The 13,383-nt window shown below is 40.1% G+C and overlaps 1 protein-coding gene across 1 annotated transcript in view; it reads left to right on the top strand.

Annotated features, from left to right (window-relative positions):
• The window catches only part of wdfy4 (WDFY family member 4), a 50,811-nt gene that overhangs the window by 9,656 nt on the left and 27,772 nt on the right, over positions 1 to 13,383 (top strand). Inside the window, exons 9-35 of the mRNA XM_088421889.1 lie at positions 193 to 425; positions 504 to 643; positions 2,521 to 2,651; positions 2,838 to 2,939; positions 3,240 to 3,430; positions 4,182 to 4,891; positions 4,970 to 5,063; positions 5,132 to 5,346; positions 5,432 to 5,526; positions 6,624 to 6,861; positions 6,933 to 7,009; positions 7,110 to 7,328; positions 7,490 to 7,668; positions 7,751 to 7,982; positions 8,345 to 8,490; positions 8,560 to 8,671; positions 8,759 to 8,949; positions 9,019 to 9,171; positions 9,244 to 9,317; positions 9,624 to 9,785; positions 11,484 to 11,575; positions 11,651 to 11,747; positions 11,824 to 12,026; positions 12,196 to 12,362; positions 12,530 to 12,649; positions 12,732 to 12,893; positions 13,017 to 13,175. Coding sequence (XP_088278015.1) covers positions 193 to 425; positions 504 to 643; positions 2,521 to 2,651; positions 2,838 to 2,939; positions 3,240 to 3,430; positions 4,182 to 4,891; positions 4,970 to 5,063; positions 5,132 to 5,346; positions 5,432 to 5,526; positions 6,624 to 6,861; positions 6,933 to 7,009; positions 7,110 to 7,328; positions 7,490 to 7,668; positions 7,751 to 7,982; positions 8,345 to 8,490; positions 8,560 to 8,671; positions 8,759 to 8,949; positions 9,019 to 9,171; positions 9,244 to 9,317; positions 9,624 to 9,785; positions 11,484 to 11,575; positions 11,651 to 11,747; positions 11,824 to 12,026; positions 12,196 to 12,362; positions 12,530 to 12,649; positions 12,732 to 12,893; positions 13,017 to 13,175 — 4,694 coding nt within the window. The remainder of the gene's footprint in view (positions 1 to 192; positions 426 to 503; positions 644 to 2,520; positions 2,652 to 2,837; positions 2,940 to 3,239; positions 3,431 to 4,181; positions 4,892 to 4,969; positions 5,064 to 5,131; positions 5,347 to 5,431; positions 5,527 to 6,623; positions 6,862 to 6,932; positions 7,010 to 7,109; positions 7,329 to 7,489; positions 7,669 to 7,750; positions 7,983 to 8,344; positions 8,491 to 8,559; positions 8,672 to 8,758; positions 8,950 to 9,018; positions 9,172 to 9,243; positions 9,318 to 9,623; positions 9,786 to 11,483; positions 11,576 to 11,650; positions 11,748 to 11,823; positions 12,027 to 12,195; positions 12,363 to 12,529; positions 12,650 to 12,731; positions 12,894 to 13,016; positions 13,176 to 13,383) is intronic.

Raw genomic sequence — 13,383 nt, 5'->3', positions numbered from 1 at the left:
AGTATGAAGCGTGTGCTTGATGTTGAATGTTCTTTATAACATCAGTTGTGTTTTCTTTATCGAATTGACCTTGCCATAGAAAATCAGATGCAGAAATGCATAAGAGCTTTCAGCTCCTCATTCAAATAAGAATGACATCAATACTTTGGATGCATTTCTTTTTCTTTTTTTTGACCACATTTTTTATTTTAGGTTCATCAGTTAAGAACATGCCTGCCTTCCATCTACTTCAGGCCTCCTTGCTCCAATCTGAGGATTCACGACTTTGTTGTCAGATCCTAAGAACCCTTCAGATGATTTGGGAGAAAGACAAAGCCAATTTCTTCCTGCTGGAGTGGACCGTCCAGACAATGGCCCAACTGGCCGCATGTTTGTTCCGTAAACCAGCAGCAGTCCAAACCATGTTCTTCTCAATGGTTGAGATGGTAGGTCTTCTCACATACCAGCATCCCTATATGTGTGTTTTTCCTGCTACTACTCATCCAGTGTTGGGTCTCCTGCAGGTCATCTTTAAACTGAACTACATCCCCCATGAGGCACTGCGCGTAGTGCTGGCCATCCTGAAGCAAAGTTGGTCAGGGTCACAGTTTGCAGGAGTGGTGATGACACAGTTTGAGGTGGCATCCCTTACAAGTCTTGAAAGGTACTTCGTGAGGGGGAAATATGCACACATCAGGGACTGGCATAATCCTTTTCTTTTTTTTTTTTAATTTCAGGCAATTAAATGCACTTGTTTTTATTTTCAGTGTCAGACCAAATGTTAACCTGTAAAAACACTGTAACGGTCATTGAAAATGGATCTATATATTTTTTTCTTTTGATAATGTTAAAAAAATACAGTTTTTCGGTATATGTATATGATCTTTATGGATAATTACCTTATTTGTAGTCACTGGGGCGAGCCAAATATATGTATTAAAAGCCTCATATAATTCTAGTAGTTAGAAAATATACTTAGAATATGAGCCACACCCATAACACTGTGTACAGGGGTGTCAAACTCATTCTTATCGAGGGCCACGTTGCAGTTACAGTTTCTGTCACAGACAGAAAATAAATTAAACAACTTAACACAAGGATATGCAGACGAACAAATCATCATGACTGTGATGAAATACATTTAGGGTGTATTTGTCACACTTCCAACTAGTTTTGAAATCAGAGAGAGGGCGCTTGCTTTTTCCCCCAAACAGTTTCAAATTGACTTACCAATGTGATAATTTGACCGGAAACTTGAATTGAAATGGGCGTTTCGCGGGCCGCATAAAATGATGTGGCGGGCCGGATCTGGCCCTCGGGCCTTAAGTTTGACACATATGTGCTAGAAAATATGGTTCCATCACCAAGTGGTTTAATGTGCTCATTGAGAACCTTGTGCACTCACTGGCTACAGTATAAGTATAAGAACTCCACAACTAATAATGTACACCAATGGTGGACTGTCAGGGCCAGCAAGGCCTTCTCTGCTAGCCTAAAATACCCCGATATTATTATATCTATACTAAACTATAATGATTATAATAACTACAATAAAAGTCAATTTCATTTTACATTTATTTTTACTAAATATGTATATTTTTCATATAAAATGATTCTCCATAATCTGTTCTTTTCGTGCCATTTTATATCCATTTGGACATGCTCCTTGCAGTGCTGTAATTTAGCCAATTGGAATTCAGGTCACATGTGTCGCTATGTTGTGTGAAATCTGCCTTTGCCAGAAGCCAGGGTATTTGCATCAACACGCAAGCGCAGATGGATATATCATTGGTCCTAATGCTTAATGGACAGATGTAATAATCAATTGAGCCATAATTACACCATCTAGAGGCCTCATGTTGAAGGTGACGTAACTGGATGCTCACTGCAAAAAGACGGTGCTATATTGATCCGCTATGTTTAATGTTGGATGTAGTTAAATAAAGTTATTGAAAAAAAACAATACAAAAAGAAAAGAAAAAAAAACTGTTGCTCAACCGTAAGCTAACGGCAACCATGAGGCATAGCGTACATCGAAGGCAGACCCGTGAACATTAAGCAGAAAATTCAAATCTATTCGCTTTATTTTTTAACCCACAATGGCTGAAGAAGAACAAAACGGAAATTGGACCGACATTGTAATTTAGAAACAAAATGTTGTTGACGGTAGTTTAAAAAATGTATAACTCCCAAGCAGATTTAGACAATGACAGCACCACTGGAGTTGTGGATATGCAATTACACTTCACACGGCACAAACAAAGCTTGTTCCTCATCATAGGTACTTTGCGGCCCTCCAGGGGACCACACTCCATTATTTGAGAAGAATTGGATTAAAGTGATCTTAAAAAGGTTGTAAAAAGTCTTACCTTATGCTTCCTCAAACCTGTAGCAATGCTGCATCCAAGGCTGCTTTTATTTAGAGATACAGTTTCCCATGTTCTAGTATAGTAGCGGTGCAGTTGCAAACTATAACCAGAATAATATTGAAACCATATCCGTCTTTGAGAATGAAAAACAATACGTGGATCCCCTGTGTAGGATGACGGTGCACAGCGGCATGGTTGCAGAGGTGCTGAGTGACTGGGGACTCTTGGAGTTGCTGCTTGGTGAGCTTCGCAGGAGAGCCAAAATCATCAGGAAAGCTGGATTTATGTCCTCTCCTCAATTAGGTAGGAGACATCCTATACCATTCACCCATTAGTTGAGTGTACTTTACACCCAGCATCACATGATGAGTGCCATTGAGCAACACCCTCAACAATGATTCAATGTGTATGTCTCATTATAAGTCATTTTGATGTAAAAATGGAAAGTTCACTTGAATGCCTACTCTGAACCACTCGTCTATTCCATAGATACAGAGCAGCTGAAATGTGTAAAGGATTGCGACAAGTTGCTCACTACTTGTATGCTGCAAGTTGTGTCCGCCCTTACTCTGCGCTCAATCAGAAACAGAGGTAAAATATGATCAACTGGACTCCTTAAACTTAACCGCATTTATTTTGTTAAGAGAAGCCCTACAGACAATATGTGTAAAAATGCTAGCTGGTTTGATTAATTATCACTGATTAAATTTTTTCCAATACAATAAAAACTCGAATAGTTGTATAAAATTATAGTATAGTATAGTATAGTATAGTATAGTATAGTATAGTATAGTATAGTATAATAGCTGTAATAGTTGTATACATATTACAGTTGTGTTTCTTTATTTCACTACAATGTTTTATTGAATGAGCCCTTTTCTTATGTTTTAGTTTCAGTGCGAGAGCTTGGTATGGTTCCTTACATTAAGCTCTTCCTGGATGAAGCTCAGTATCGAGGTCCCACTCTGTGCATTTTGGAGCATCTCGCCGAGCTGAACCCAGAGGAGTTCATGAGTACTGTCATAGGAGCTCTCTGCTCCTCCACACAGGATGAACTGGCCTTGAAGAGGGACCTGTTACAGGTACTCAAATACATCCTTAGACTCTCATCTTCACAGTCATCTCAGCTTGTAATCCTCATCACAGCCCCCAATCATAACAAATTGTAATGCACTTAAAATGTAATTAGCAAGTGAATTTATTTTCTTTACATGTGGGATGCTGATTATATTATTGACAAAGCAGATTGATTTGGTAAACCAGATTTAGCTGTTAACTCTGGACCGATTTGATTATCCCAGCAGCATTGTGCGGAGCTGCTTTCGGATCGGTGAATGGTCCTGAGATCTGATTAGGCTTAACAAGATTACACACCTACTGTATGTGTCTGATTTTTATAGATGGCAATGAGAGGCGCTCTTACTTGCAGATATTGTGTATGCGTCGGCTGGTGTGTGATTTTTGTGCTTGTGTGCTGTTTGTGCTAACGCGGTTAACGCAGGTGGCAATCGGATTGGCTCTGACCCGGGTTGCCAAGTGTTCAGAGCCATTGTGATTACTCCGGTTTCACTTAATCGCATTTGCCCCTGCGTTGTGCCTCGCACTTTACCTACCTGATGGATTAGCTCTCCAAATTGAATAAAGTTAATGTGATTTAGTTGACCTCCAAAAACTATTACCAGAAATGATTTATGATATATCTATATGTTTCATTTATTTTTCATCACATTGTTTTAATTGACTGCTCGTTTTGAAAGCCATATGCCTATGTGTGGGCCACAATATTTATCCAAATGCTCACCCGTTGTCAAATATCTCCTCGATGGACGTCAGTCTGTGTTGAAGGTGCTGGAAAGCCCGAATAGCTTGGACGCTTTTCGACGGGCCGGAGGCTTCGCAGGATTGCTATCACTCATGCTCGACATGGAAGGTGCCCTGGCTGACCCTCCCCAGGGAGAAGTGTGGCAGTCAATGGGTCATCAACCGTTGCTCGACCTCCTCCTTCTCACCCTCCACATCTTGGCCTCCGCCGTGCATCTGCACGCAGTAAATGCCCACTTTTTTCAGACTGGCGGCTTTTACGAGAAGCTGGCCGAGGCTCTTCTCCAGCTGGGCTGCTTCCACTCTGAGAGGAGCAGGTGGGTGGCGGATGAGGGATGCTTTATCAAGACTGCAGAAGATCACGGGCCTGCTGGAAGAAGCTTCTATCAGTTTGTTGAGTTAGCAGAAGAGGTGCCCACATGTCACCCCTCCCCATCTGTTCAAATTTCTGTCACTCTTCGGGCTTGCGTCAGGCTCCTTTCGTATCTTGATCACTTTGCTACAGGCCTCTCCTGCCCTCTTGATTCAAATTTTGGCCTAGAACTTGGGAATGTGTGTGACAGGGACGGAAAGAAACAAAATGCAACATTAGGGCAGGAAGGGATACCATCAGTCTCAGCACATGTCCACATGGGGACAATCCAGCAGTCCAATGAGGATCCACAAAGCGCTCGTCAAACCTCGTCAACCAGCATATCTACAGTTTTAGAGTCCCAGTCGAGGTGCTTCCTTTCACTCGCACGCTGCACAAGTTGTTGCAAGATTTAACGTGTTTATAAGATTTGCTCTTTGAATTACAGTAGGTTCACTTGTGATCAGGTTATCCTTCACCCTGGAGCCATTCGAGTCATCATGACTCTTCTTCCATTTATCTTTACGCCCAAGGACATACAGGTATTTGTTTTACCGTGATGTCATTTGGCCTTCAACATGTGTACTTAAATCCTCTTCTTCATTCTCAGCTTTCAAAGGAGATCCAGCTAGCAGTCGCTAACCACATTCAGTCAGCGATCAAATCGGAGCGAAATCGTCAGATTATGTGTGAGGGGGGGCTTCTCTCCACACTCCTGACTCACTGTCGCACTATGCTGCTTACTCCAAATGACCCATTACATCTAACTGTTACACGCATCCTGGAGAAGCTCTCCTCCCAGGCCATCACACCTTCAGAATTCCGGTTAGATATATTATACCCAAAATACTTTTCTTTCATTTTTCCTAGATTTGAGAATATTTGATGAATTCGTTTTTGTACTTCTCAGGAAATTTCTCTGCTTAGCAGACCCTCTATTAACCTTGGCAGGAAAAACTGGAGTTGCATCAAAACGAGAATGCCCTGCAACAGGAGACAAAGCTGGTACTGTAGTTTTGTGAAAATGCCACTCCTTGTCTTTTGTTTTTGTATTTTTTGACAACTGGATTTCAACATACTGTACATTCCATTTCCTAAAAGAGCTGTCATCCATTTAACAAAACACCAAGCCTCAATTAGGCTAAGTTCACACTGCAGCTCAATTTAAAAATTCTTCCCACGTGCGACATGTGATCTGAATTTTTCATGCTGCATGAACAGTACAATTCAGATTTTTTATCAAATCCAATCTGGGCTTCTTTACGTTCGTGCTGCAAGGTGTAATGCTCAATTCGGATTTTTGGTCAAATCTGATCTTTTATTCCATAAACAGATTTTAGTTCTAATTTAAACGTGACACTTCAGGAATGTGACATGCAGACGCACAATGTTGAATGTGCACACACAAAAAAGTCAAACCACTCAATGTACAAAGTAAGGAATAAATATGGTGACGTGAATGGACCTCTGATGACTACTTAATTTTGTAGGCATCACTCCTCGAGCTCCTTATTTCACAAAGTCTATAAAAGATATAAAAGTCAACGTCATGCTTCATGCATTAAGTGGGATTAAATTTAAATCCAATTCAAATATGAAGTCAACACCGTTACACTAAACAACCGTACAGATTCACAGATGTAGTCAGAAGTCTCTCATCTCCTGTGCTCTCTCCAGTTTTATGTTGTCTGCAACAAAGTCACGTAGGTTTGTCCTGGCCATTCCAGTGTTAAGTGACATAAATTGTAATGCACACAGTATTAATTATTCATTACCTTTTTAAAATGCATTTGTACGAAACAAGTTTGACCACCCATATGCAATTTAGTAAATACACATCCCCTGACGATACAGTAGGCGCTACCTTCTCCTTCCTGATAGAGCAACCATACACCAGCACATGGACATGTCCTCCCCCTTCCTCTCCACCCAAAAAAAAGAGCCATTTTCCTGTTTAACCCAGGGCAGCAGACTGAAAGCCTCACATCTGAAAGCTCAATGTTTTTGCGGGTGACCTCCCAACAACATGAAGTTGCTATGGAGAATGCAAAACAGCAACAAAAGACCACCAAAAAATGTTGCACTATTTTCAATCACATCAGTGCTTTTTATTTCTTCCACTAAAGCAGACACACTAGCAGAGTCCTCAGCAAAGCCACTCAAACAGATCTTCAGCCTGTTACCGTCGACGACTCGCAGCAAATTTTCTTCTCGTTCCACCATTCCTGCCCACCAGATCATCAGTTTGGTGTCCATGACGTCACCGCGCACCTTTCGGCCACATCGGCTCTCTGCCACGCCGGCCTTTGTGGAGTTTGACATGAGCGAGAGTGGCTATGGGTGAGTCACAACACAATATTTCATCAAACATATTCTAATATGTTGAACTGATTGATTAAATGCGGTTACAGATGCCTTTTCCTGCCTTCACTGGCCACAGTCAAGGGCGTAACAGCTGATTCTATCTCAACTGGTGGAATAGGAGGAGGTAAGAGTGGAAATGCTCAACTGATATATTAATAAAACTACTGATGTATTCAAAAATCTGCACAAGCTGTCTTTTCATCTCATTCTCTTAATTCTGTTAGATTGCCGGGGTTTCCCTCCCACAGCTGGGCTTTCCTTTTCCTGCTGGTTTCAGATCAACAGATTTAGTTCAGCATGTGATTCGCACCCAATCCGACTCCTAACAGTTGTTCGACACATGTCGCGGACAGAGCAACAGTACATCTGTTTGTCTGTCTCCTTCTCAGCCTATGATGGCTGTCTAGTCCTCTCCACCGAAGAGGAAGCCTTTACTTATTTGGGTGAGAAGTCATGAATTTGGATCAATTGTAATATTTAGTCCACACCTCGGACAATATTTCTACAAAATTGCACAAATAAACATTAAAGCTATCGGCGTGGTGCCATAGTTCCAACACTTGTGTTCTTAAAGAACTTCTCCTTGACTGTCTTTGAAAAACAGATATGATGGAGCCAGAGGTGAGCACACCAACCTCTTTGCCCACCTCACTGAGGTTCCGTTGCTCCAGCTTACTGGTCCCAGGTCAGTGGCACCATCTTGTTGTGGTCATGGCCAAAGATGTCAAGAAGAGTTGCGTTGCCTCCACCTACTTCAATGGCAAAGTACTAGGGACTGGAAAGGTATAAGGACTAGCGAGAGAGCTTTATGTAGAAAGATGGCATGAACTAAGGTGAATTAAATATAATGTATTCTCTCAATCAGATGAAATATATTCAGCCGTTTCCTGGCAAGTGTGTCTACATGGACCCCACAGCTGTTATTGACGTCTACGGGTTGATTGGGACGCCCGCTCTTTGGAAAGAACACGCTGCTCTGGTGTGGCGTATTGGACCATCTTACCTTTTTGAGAAAGCTTTGAGCCTTGAGCTTGTGGGTATCATATACTCTCAAGGCACTGACTATTTGGGCAACTTTCTGGGTTTGTGTAACAAAGGTCAGTGAATGATATGGTGTTAGTTGAAACCAGGTTTTGTTTCTCGATTGATTGCCATCGTACTGAGCAGATATATCACTTATTTTTGGTTATATCATGACTGTTGCTCAGAATAAACAAAATAGCATAAAGTAAGGCTTCGTGAATATCCCAATACGGAGACCTGGAACTTTTTAAATAGAGACTCAAAGGTGTAAGACTTTAAAGGCCAATTCTGCATTACTGTTTACTCATTAAGTCAAAACGAATTTAATACCTCTTCTTTTCTTTTGTTTATGAAACCATTCAAATAGGCTTAATGTTTATTTTCCTTCATTTGTTTTCCTTTCAGAATTTCTTATATTTCCCTCATTTATTCCTAGATCCAGATGCGGAATCTTTCCCTTTTCATTTGGTTCCTGAGGAGAGGATTACATTTGGCATCAACACAACAGTTTCCACATTAACAAATGTTGTGCTCATCAGAGAGAACTACAACGAAGTGGATTGCAGACTGATTGCTAAAGAGGTGCAGACATATCTGTGTTTCCCCATTTGCTTTTCAGATACGTTCTAAAAGTCATCCATCTAATTCCAGCTAGGGATAACCTCTAGAGACCAGTCCACTCCAGTGTTCTTGGCTCATAACATCAGTCAGCATCTGAGTGGGACTGCGCGCACAATAGGAGCAGCATTGATTGGACATTTTGGTGTGTAATGTACATCATTTATTTTTAAGGATTTATTTTTTCCTGAATTTAAGTGTTTTTTTAAAGCATATTACCTTTTCATTGCAGGTGTCCGCACATTCGTCCCCAGAAGTGCCGCTAATGGTTTTCTGTACGTGGGTGGGCCCGCAGTTGTTCTCAGTCTAATTGCAATGGCAGCAGATGACAGCTCCTTGTACGCAGCGGTTAAGGTTCTTCTCTCCGTTCTGGAAACAAATTCTGCCATGCAGGAGGAAATGAACCGCATCTGTGGTTACAAGGTCTGTTCCGAATCGCTAAAGTAGCCACATTTCAAATCCACTTTGCACATATCATTTTATTCCATGCAGCTTCTTGCTTTCTTGCTGAAAATGAAGAGAAATTTGGTCAGCCACAGAACCTTTCAGTTGATTCTGTACCTCTCAAGTTCCATGGAGCTGAACTGTGGGTCTGAGTGTCTACAGAGTGCAGCCGCTTTTCAAGCTCTGATGTTGGACTTGGAGGTACACATGTAAAGATAGTAGCATTAGGAGTATATTTTGCAACCTATTACATACAGTGACTCGTGTGTTCAGGTCTGGAAAAACACATCTGAAAATCTAGATCTCTCAGTCCTGAGACACTTTGCTGAGATCTTGAAGTCCCCAAGGTATTTCCCATGGTCATTTGGCATGTAACCAACAACAACTTTACTCAAATATGTTATTTACTCACATGAGAGAAAGTTATGCAACTACTGGACTCTGAAATAAAGAGACTCTTGTTTGACAGCAAACCTCATCATCTACGTTGTCAGCATTTTGCTGAAGCCTGTCATCAATATCATGATTGTGTGTCATGGGAAGGTCAAATGGACATAGGTTTCCAGTCAATTGAAGAAAAGCATAGGCTGAACGTATTAAAATTCAATGTCAGTCAAACCGATTGCTACAGACGATTCTCTCTGTATCCTCAGCAATGAGAGCACGATTGCTGTGATCATGCAAAGAATGGAGGTGCTACCCTCTCTGCTCTTCGAGCTTTGTGACCCTTCTGTGACTTATCAAAAAGTCAAGCTTGTTTCTTGTGTCATCGTGTGCCTTCTGAAAGCTCACCTCACTCCTCTGGATATACGCAGGTACTACCCGGACACATCATGACTGAATGTTATCAAAATCCTGTGTCTTTGCTATGTTAGCCCTTGTCCAGTATTTTGATCATTTTTGGGTCATTTTCTTCCATAACATTCTCACAGTGGTCATGCCATGTTGAACTTTGACTTTGTTGTTACTATCTGGGTGAAATCTCAGCTCCTTAGTGTCTTATTTCAATGTTTCCCTTGCAAGGACCTAAGAACTGGACAAAGGTCAATTTTATTTCCGTAACAAAGGTTAAAATCTTAGGTGCTGTTGTAAGGACTGAGTTATTGAATGTGACCTCAGACAACGAAAACTGCATTATCTTTTAAAGGCTCATATCGTCTTAGTTCCATGCCACACAAACTACACAAACCAGCTCCGAACTATTTAAAAAAAAAAGTCTTTAAGATGCTGCCTCTCTTAATCTCTAAAGTAGTAGTTCAACGCTCAGTTCTAAAATAGCATGCTACACAGCATCACAAACTTCGTATTAAATCAAACAACTACCACGTATCAAAATCCTGATTATTTGAATTGATTTAGCTTTGCTCAGGGACTGCTCTTCAGATTTTAAATACAGTAGATTTTATGACCAATTAAAAACCAGACATGTATGCATAAAAATACATAATTTGAATGAAAAGAAGCAGAGAAGAATATAATTCTTTCTGACCCCCTTTAACAGGAAATAGTTATCTTTTTACATGTAATTAATATATTATAAACTCCCATTTTATTTATTTGTTTTTTTTTACCTTTACTCTCATCATTACCTGTAAGACGAAAAGGTTAATTTAATATCATGATGTTTCAGTCCAATTCTTTTTATTGGGGAATTTAAAAACTTCTATTTTGCAATTCCTTACAAAAGAGTGAGCTTGTTACTTTTACGATGCGCTCATCGATTATATGCTATTCACCTCTGAGGCATCCCAGAATTATTTTCTCAGCTATATGCAAGCAGTTTCTTGATGTAAATGATATTTAAAAATCAAAGTAACACAAAAAGCTCTTAACACTTAAATTTAAACATTGTACACAGATAAAGTACAGTACTAATTCAGTTCATGAAACCATGACACAGAAACACAGAATGAACAATAACATCATCAGTAATGCTAAGAATCTTTACTGTAAAAGACAAGAATGAACTGCATCTTTGAAGGACTGTAAGTGCCAAAAATAAATAAATGAATTTACCTTCAAGTATTTCAATAAAATTATAATTAATTTACTAAATGTTTTGTCAATCGAATAAATGTTTAAATGATTAATTAACTGTTTCATGAATTAACTAACTGGAATTAAATAAATGTTTCATTAAATGTGTTGTTAATTAAATTATTATTCTATATACTGTATAGATCTCTTTTTTTCTATGTTGGGTTTGAGGAGGGTCTAAAACAGGCTGGTTCTAATAATCTGGTGCAAGTGTCACCAACAGGTAGCTATCCAGAGTCTAATAATTTGTGCCTAGATTATGTTGGTGTTTTTAGTGAGAAGATCCCACACATAAAATGGGCACAATGTACTCGACATGAGAGAATACAAGTTGTATAAATGACACCAATATCTCTCAGTTTCTTTTAATGTCTCTCATAGTGTAAAAGGTTGGACTTCTGGATTGTAGACAAAGAATTGTTTAGTCAACAGCCAGTCTGTTATTTATTTATTTTATTTTTGGTGTATTTTGTCAGAATGGGACTTTTCCTCATTTACACACTGCCTCCTCTTAATGTTGTTGAAAGCCATGGCATTCCTGACAGTGATCTTTCCCAAGATACACAAGGTAACACATGACAACGACTTCAGGAAGGAAAACCTGGCTTGTTTGTAATTTCATCTCTAATCATTGTTTCCTTAGCTCAGAATTCTGCTCCTGCTAGCATCATCTGGATCCGCAACCAGCTATTACTTGTTCTTTGTGACATCCTTGACTCAGACAGCCCTCTGACCTGCGAGTAGGTTACATGTAATCCATAATTGCCAAAATTTCATGGAAGAAATGTTAACTTTTGCTATGTTGTTCTTCATAAGTCAACAGAATGCTGTCTATGATGTCCTGGGCAGTGATTGGTTTCTGTTCTTTCTGAAACCACACCTTCACACTTCAACTGTGAAACTGGGTCTCATCTTGCTCACACACTTCCTGTCCTGTCCGACTCAGCAGAGCAGCTTTAAAGTGGTGGTGCTCCCAGGAAGCCTCATAGATGGCATGGAGCAGCCTTTTGCTATTATGGGTACACATTGATTCTGTAATTACTTGAACTCAGGTGATATGGTGGAGATTTGCGGTCAGGAGCATAGGGTTATAATATAAATATATGTAAATTCAGGCAACAAGCGTTCAGGCAAATGTGACCCATGACTAGCTTAGCTTTTTTTGTTTTGTATTGGCTTTCCCCCCAGACAACCTTCGTGCTCACTCTTGGTCATATGAATGTTCCAGTGCTGCATGTCCTGGTTTTGATGTTCTCCAAGGTCTTCTGGTCAGACATTTTCAGCTGCCTCAAGTCTATGAAGCACTGGCTGCTCTGCTACTGGGGAAGAGAGTCAGCCGCTCTACAGAGAGAGAAGTGAGAATTTTTTGCTTGGATTGATTGAGGGTAGAACATTGGTGTCTGCCTGTTAGGCAGCTGAATGTAAATTAGGAGTATTGGGTCCAACGACCAGCACTGCAGAAAATAAATCACTGGGTGGAATGATATTGCTGATATTTGTTGAGATGACGCATAATCTACAGGTAAACTTAGATGCCTCCCTCCAGTCATTGCTCGAGAGCCAGGCAAACAGTCCTGTCCCACAGCTTTGTGTCGAGGCTGCAACATCACTTCTTGAACTGGTCAAAATCGTCATTATGCAAGTAAAAACATTCAATACAACTCTTTGTAACTTGTTAGTTACATTTTAAGACAAATCAATGACGGTCTGTCTTTGAAATAAAGTATCAACCAGGCGCTTATGCATCATGGGAGCTGCAGCTGCTGGCAAGCGTGATGCATTTCTTCTGTCAACTGCATAACCTTCGACCCCAAGACCCACTGTGGGCATCCACAGAGTTTCTTCAAGCACTTGTAGCTGTTATGTTTCCATGGTACGGTGCAGAGGTTTGTGCCTTAATTTATTTATTTATTTATTTATTTGTTTATTTTTAATTCAGATTTTGTCACTTGTTTTCTACCTAGCTGGTGGTAGTTTTTTTTAATTAATTTATTTATTTATTTAATCAGGGAGAACATGAGACTCATCGAAGAAGTGAATGTCAGGATGAACTCAAGATTCTGTCAGCCAGGAAGCCAGTGTGTGACTTTATCCGTATTCTGCTGATGGACAGTCTTCTCAATGATCCGGGAAACAGTAACACACATCCTTTAGTGTTACTGGTGGAGGTACGTAAACACAAAAGTGATAAAATAGCAAGATTTTTTTTGTTTAAAAGAACACACTCAAATTCAATACATTTACAGTTAGTGTGCATACACTACGGCTACGTGCTTTACAAAATGAAACTGCAAACCGTTACTTCTCCAGAAGGTGCCAGTATTTGCTTAGTTACTGAATAAATGGGGCAGAGCAATTGAATTACTTTTGAAGAAC

The sequence above is a fragment of the Hippichthys cyanospilos genome, chromosome 8 (genome assembly GCF_059441005.1).
Source record: "Hippichthys cyanospilos isolate Australia breed blue-spotted pipefish chromosome 8, RoL_Hcya_1.0, whole genome shotgun sequence".
Classification (NCBI taxonomy): Eukaryota; Metazoa; Chordata; class Actinopteri; order Syngnathiformes; family Syngnathidae; genus Hippichthys; species Hippichthys cyanospilos.
The sequence above is the reverse complement of the archived record's forward strand: the minus strand, read 5'-3'. Positions and strand labels throughout refer to the sequence as shown.